This window comes from Mustelus asterias, chromosome 17 (genome assembly GCF_964213995.1).
Source record: "Mustelus asterias chromosome 17, sMusAst1.hap1.1, whole genome shotgun sequence".
Taxonomy (NCBI): Eukaryota; Metazoa; Chordata; class Chondrichthyes; order Carcharhiniformes; family Triakidae; genus Mustelus; species Mustelus asterias.
Genome location: NC_135817.1, coordinates 77,055,279 through 77,062,243, shown reverse-complemented (window position 1 = coordinate 77,062,243; position 6,965 = coordinate 77,055,279). Strand labels below are relative to the sequence as shown.

Sequence of the window (6,965 nt, the reverse complement as noted above, 5' to 3'; positions counted from 1 at the left end):
GATAAGCCTTTTTGCTTCATCAGAGCTGATACCGTCTTGAAATAAACTTGGTCAAGAAAGTACCACATGAAAATTAAAAGTTTATTCTTGAATTTGTAATTCATAGATTCAATATTAAAGAAATGGTTCTGATATTTGACTTGCCTGCGGAATATAGGCAAGCTCTCCATCAAGTCCTGGACAATATAATCCTTCAACCAACAGCTCAAACAGATAACGTGGGTTTTTATTTTCATTGCTATGTGTGGGATCTTGCTGTGTAAATATTAGCTACTATGTTACCTGAAAAAAAAGTGACTTGACTTCAAAGCGTACCTCACTGGGACATCCTGAGTACACAAAAGGCACTTAATGGCAATGAACACAGAAGATACTGGGAAATACTCAGCAGGTCAGGCAGCATCATCAGAAAAACCAAAGGGCGACAGCAGGCTGGGTGACCGCTTTGCGGAACTCCTCCATTCAGTCCGCAAGCATGATCCCCAAGCGTCCGGGTCACCTGCCATTTTAACTCTTCATCTTGCTCCTGCACGGACCTCTCCGTCCTCAGACTCTTGTGGTGGTCACAGAAAGACGGCCCTTCGTGTCCACGCTGGCCAACACGTAGTCATCCAGCCTTTTCCATCTCTTGGTCTTTGGCCCTTGTAGGTTACGGGACTTCAAGCATTATGAGGGCTTCTGCCTCTACCACCCTTTCAGGCAGTGAGTTCCACATCCCCACCACGCTCTGGTGATGTTCCAGCGAAGTTGAACAGAAGCGCAAAGAACAGCAACCTAACATTCAATTAATCACTTTACAGCCATTTGGACTCAACATTCAGTCCAACCCTTTGAGACTATAATCTCCTTGCTCATTTTGTGTACTTTTTGGAGTCATTTACAGAATCAGTGTCTATTCAGCCCATCGAGGCCATACTGGCTCCCTGCACATCAGTCCGATCAACCTCACGGCCCCACTCAGTTTCAGTAGCTTCCCAATTTTATTTACTTCAAGTGCAATTTTCTTTGGAAATCATTGAATGTTTCCTTATCCACCGCCCTAATGGACAGCAAGTCCCAGGTCATTACCACTCACTGCGTTAAAAAAAAGCTTTTCTTCACTTTTCCCCTGAATCTTTTGTCCAAAAGCTTAAACCTGTGACTCCTAGTCCTTTTAAAGTCAGCTAATGGGAAGGAACTTCCATTGTCTATCTTATCTATAACCCTGTACATCTCTATCAAATCTCCCCTCAATCTCCTTTAGCCCAGGGAGGTAAACCCCAGCCTTTCCTACCTAAACTTGTAACTAAACCCAACAAAACCACCCCCTCAACCCTGAACCCCCTCCCTCCCATCCCGGAAATCGTTCTGATAAATCTCCTCTCAAAGACCTTCACATCCCCCCTAAAATGCGATGAGCAGAATTGGACGCAATACTTTTCTCTGCAGGTTTCAGTTTTATTCATATTCATTTCTCTTTTTTTGGCTTTCAGACTGCAGCTGTTCCTCAGTCTGCCATTCACACCTCCTCTAGACACAGCTTGATGCACTATCAATAAGGCGAAAGACTACCAATATGCCAATATAAGTGTAGGCTTTTATTCACAACAGAATCAGGAGCAGATCCCAACAATTAACCGACCTGGACTGAACAAGGGGGAGGAGACAGCCACCTTTATACTAGGTGCTGAGGGGAGGCACCAAACTGGAAGGGGATGTGTCCAGGTATGACAAACACACACAACGGTGGTCCATATAGGACAAAGGCACAACTGAGGTCCACCACACAGCTTTTGTGCCTTTACTTGTCCTATTACCACTCTCTGAATTTGGCCATTGTCATTTAATCTCTCCTGTATCCCACCCTATCATAGACCTTCCCTTTCGTTCTTTTTCCACTCTTCCCCCTTTCACTTGCTTCTGCGTTTGGGGAGGCAGGGTGGCACAGTGGTTAGCACTGCTGCTGCGCAGCGCCAAGGACCCAGGTTCAATTCCGGACTCAGGTGACTGCCTGTGTGACATTTGCACGTTCTCCCCATGACTGCGTGGATTTCCTCTGAGTGATCCAGTTTTTCCCCACACTCCAAAGATGTGCTGGTTAGGTGGATTGGCCAAGCTAAATTGCTGCTTAGTGTCAGAGGGATTAGCAGGGTAAATGTGTGGGGTTTCGGGGATAGGGCCTGGGTGGGATTGTGGTCGGTGCAGGCTCGAAGGGCCGAATGGCCCCTTTCTGCACTGTAGGGATCCTTGATTATATTTCTTCTTTGTTTCCCAGTTCTAACCAAAGGTTAGTGCCCGGATATGGAGACAAAGAGCGAAGAAAAGTACAGCAGAGGAACAGGCCCTTTGGCCCTCCAAGCCTGTGCCAGTCATGATGCCCTAACTAAATTAAAAGAAAACGTTACTTGGTCGGTATCCCTCTATTCCCTCCCGATTCATGTACCCATCCAGGTGCCACTTAAATGACCTCTTTTCTCTTTCTCTCTCTCTCCCCACAGATGTCGCCAGGCCAGCTGAGTGTTTCCAGCATTTTCTGTTTTTATTTCAGATTTCCAGCATCCGCAGTATGATATTAATGCAAGTTCGTTATTTCTCTCTCGTTGCCATTTTTGGAGCGGCCGGTGCGACAGTCTCGTTCCCAGGTTGCACGGCACTCGCTACACCTGCTTCCAAGACTTTAAGGTAACGGGGATCACCGCTGACCGCCTCCTGAAAAAATTCTGCGGCTTGGTCGAGAAACTGGAGCCAGAGAAGCACCGGTACATGTACCGCAGGAAGCCGATCAGAAGAATCACCAGCAGTATTGTCCCCACTGATATGAGAATCACCATCAGTATGCTTGGCTCTGAGATGAAAACACAGAAAACATTTTACATCACACATGTGGGCGCACCGTAGGGATAACCTCACACCCTGCCCTAAACTCGTAACATTTTACACTGCAGAAGGAGGCAGCTCGTCCCGTCACTCCCAGTGCTGGAGTTGGAGAGGTGTTGGTGATCAGGGAGAGGGGACAAGGTTAAGGGGATTCGCCATAGTAAATGGGTGGGTATTTTACGACCTCACCCGGGCAAGGCTCGTAAAATCCTGCCCGAGGCCAACGGAGAATTCCGTCCTGCGAGCTGCGCCCTCGTCCTGCGAGCTGCGCCCTCCCCGATTGAGGGGGTGGGCGTGGCGGTAACATTCCAGCCAAATGGGAGCAGGGATGTGTTCTTCACATATGAGACTTAATAATGGGTTGGTTGCTAATCCTAGAATTATAGAATCCCTACAGTGCAGAAGGAGGTCATTCGGCCCATCTGGTCTGCACCGATTCTCTGAGGGGGCAACTTACCCTGGTTCTTTCCCCAGCCCTATCCCCAGAACCCCACACATTTACTATACATGTCTTGGGACACTAATAAGCAATTTAGCATGGCAAACCCACCTAACCTGCACACATGTAGGAGGAAACCGGAGCACCCGCAGGAAACCCACGCAGACGCAGGGAGAATGTGCAAACTCCACACAGTCACCCAAGGCCAGAATTGAACCCGGGTCCTTGGTGCAGCGAGGCAGCAGTGCCAACCACTGTGCCACTGTGCCGCCCCTGATGTTCAGCTAGCTACAGTGCCTATCAGCGATGTGCAGCAGTAACTAAGTGTTTCTTCTCCTAAGCCAGCGATTCAGAGGGCAAATGCATCAAGGCGACACAGTGGCACAGTGGTTAGCAGTGCTGCCTCACAGCGCCAGGGATCCGGGTTCAATTCCGGCTTGGGTCGCTGTCTGTGTGGAGTTTGCACGTTCTCCCCGTGTCTGCGTGGGTTTCCTCCGGGTGCTCTGGTTTCCTCCCATACTCCAAAGATGTGCGGGTTAGGTGGATTGGCCATGCTAAATTGCCCCTTATTGTCAGCGGAACTAACTAGGGTAAATGCATGCGGTTATGGGGATAGGGCCTGGGTGGGATTGTGGCCGGTGCAGACTCGATGGGTCGAATGTCCTTCTTCTGCACTGTAGGATTCTATGAATCTATGATCAATCACCCCATAAACTGGATGGGTAAGGCTAGCTAACTCAGTAAAGACTGGCACTTACTGGTCTGGAGCTTAAGGCAACATTGGATGGAATATTTATGCACCAGGCCTGGGACCAGTGATCCAACTATTTAATGTCATAAACCAGTGATCACCACGGGTACAGAGGAGGCCTTACCTTTGTCTTTGGTCTTGGTTATTTTCAGGACATAGATTGGCCCAATCTCAATAGAGGTTTCCTTGGAAGTGTCTGAATTTCCCATATAGATTTTACCCAGCTGTTAGAATGAAAGAACACTCCGTGATCCAGCGCCAGATAAAATAAAAGGCTTCCATTTTAGATGGATAACTTACGTAGGCTACTTTCCTTTTTGTGAATTACCGACCTCCATATTAACATTCTGAACAGAAAATGCTGGAAATACTCAGCAAGCCAGACAATGGAAAGGGAAATAGATTATCACTATTGTGATTATTGTCAGTTCTACTTAAAGGTCGTTGGACCTGAAGCGTTAACTCCGTTTCTCTCCCAACAGATGTTGCCTGACCTGCTGAGTACTTCCAATCTTTCCAGATTTTATTTCAGAATTCCGGCATCTGCAGTATTTTATATTTATCTGAATTTTTGAAGCTTTTAAGCTCCTATTATTCACTCCACTTCCTGCTCTACCTGGCCCCTGTAACCAAGAAGACAAGAAGTAGATCTGGTCATGTAAATACATGATTGCCTTTTGCTTACTGTTACTGTATATAAGAACACAAGAAATAGCAGCAGGAGTTGGCCACTAGGCCCTTCAGGCCTGCCCCGTCATTCAATATGATCATGGCTAATCTATGCTGGCCTCAACTCCTTTTCTGTGCCATTTCCACATAGCCCTCTATCCTTCGAATTTGATTTGATTTGATTTATTATTGTCACATGTATTAGCATACAGTGAAAAGTATTGTTTCTTGCGCGTCATACAGACAAAGCATACCATTCATAGAGAAGGAAAGGAGAGGGTGCAGAAAGTAGTGTTACAATCATAGCTAGGGTGTAGAGAAAGATCAGTGTAATATGAGTCGAATAGGCTCACCGGGGCTGTGCAATAATGTAAAATGGATAAAATCAAACTGGCAGCCCAAATTACACCCCGAATTTAATCTCTATTGAAGTCCAGATCAAAATCTAGTCCCCTTGCAGGTTGACACAACGCCGTTGTGCGGGAGCTGTCAGCCACCATGGAATTAGACCCTTGTACAGTTGCTCTCATTTGGGCAAGAGCAGAAAGACAGAGTGGAATATGAAGATGGAATGGATGAAAGTTGAACTTGGTGGCTTTTTTTCTCCAGTTCAATGTTCTAACAGTGGTTTAATCTCTGAAACTAAAATACTGAGCAGAGAAAATGACAGAATGATCAACACAGAAGGAGGCCATTTGGCCCTTTGTTTTTATAATTATTTTTTATTCATTCGTGGGACATGGGTGTCGCTGGCTGGCCAGCATTTATTGCCCATCCCTAGTTGCCCTTGAGAAGGTGGTGGTGAGCTGCCTTCTTGAATCGCTGCAGTCCATGTGCTGTGGGTTGACCCACAATGCCGTTAGGGAGGGAATTCCAGGATTTTGACCAAGCGACTGCGACGGAACGGTGATATATTTCCAAGTCGTGGACTGCAGCTGTTCAAGGAGGCAGCTCACCAGCACCTTCTCAAGGGCAACTAGGGATGGGCAATAAACGCTGGCCTAGCCAGCGACGGCCATGTCCCACGAATGAATTTTTAAAAATTCTAAAAAGAAAGGTCCAATGTAATCAGCTTAAACCCATTCACGATTTCACTACATATTGAAACCAGAGCAATGCTCCATCTTGCTCATAATTGACAAATAACATGCTTTTCACTCACATTAATGGTGCAGGCACATTGGTCTTCAGCACAGATTTGCAATTCACACTTCAGATAGGTGGCGTTCTTTGCGACAGATGCCTTGATGGACAAAACCACTAACGAGGAATTTCCATTATGAAAAATAGAGACCCCATCTGATTTCGGACAGCTAATGGAGGAGATGAGACAGAGTGAATACCTACTGGATTAAAACATTTTCCATTCTTTATCTTATAACATTTTTTCTCCTCCTCTTCTGAAGGACCTGACTCGGGTCCAATGGCAGTGGGAACCATGCAAGTCATAGAGTCATAGAATCCTACAGTGTAGAAGGAGGCCATTCGGCCCATCACGTCTGTACCGACCACAATCCCACCCAGGCTCTATTCCCATAACCTCATGCACTTACCCTAGCTAGTCCCCCTGTCACTTAGGGTCAATTTAGCATGGCCAATCAACCCAATCCGCACATCTTTGGAATGTGGGAGGAAACTGGACAACCCGGAGGAAACCCACGCAGACACAGGGAGAATGTGCAAACTCGCACACTCAGTGACCCAAGCCGGGAATCGAACCCGGGTTCCTGGCGCTGTGAGGCAGCAGCGTTAACCATTGTGCCACCGTGCCACCCAAAAGCCTTGCCTAAGTCTTCATCTACATGCCTGGATAAAGTCAGTGGGCTGTTCAACATTGAAGGTACCACAACCAGCCTCGTCTTATTCTTAAAGGTGCCATCATTGGTTCAGTGGTTGGATTTTTGCGTCTGAGTTGGAAGGGCATGAGTTCAAGCCCACTTTGTCTGCTGTCTTATGAGTGATCCCTTAACCTCAGTCAATAAAACAGATGTCAACAAATAAAAATAGACTATTTAGTCATTATCCCATTTTGGTGAAACATTAACTCTGTTTTTCTCTCCATAGATGCTGTCAAACCTGCTGAGTATTTTCAGAAATGTTTGCGTTTATCATCATATTACTGCTTGTGGTTCCTTTCGATACACTAACTGGCTGCTGCCTTTCCTCACAAGAGTACAAGATTACAATTACAAGAGTAACTACATCTCAAAAAGTAGTAGAAGAATCTTGTTATAAGCAAATGAAAGTCAT

General features: G+C 46.3%; 1 protein-coding gene across 1 annotated transcript in view; it reads right to left on the bottom strand.

Moving 5' to 3' along the window:
* Positions 1-1,558: 1,558 nt before the first annotated feature.
* The window catches only part of LOC144506204 (uncharacterized), a 56,515-nt gene continuing 51,108 nt past the window's right edge, over positions 1,559-6,965 (bottom strand). Inside the window, exons 11-13 of the mRNA XM_078232066.1 lie at positions 5,878-6,028; positions 4,171-4,270; positions 1,559-2,824 (exon numbers count right to left, since the gene is read on the bottom strand). Of these exons, the coding sequence (XP_078088192.1) occupies positions 2,637-2,824; positions 4,171-4,270; positions 5,878-6,028 (439 nt within the window). The 3' untranslated portion in view covers positions 1,559-2,636. The remainder of the gene's footprint in view (positions 2,825-4,170; positions 4,271-5,877; positions 6,029-6,965) is intronic.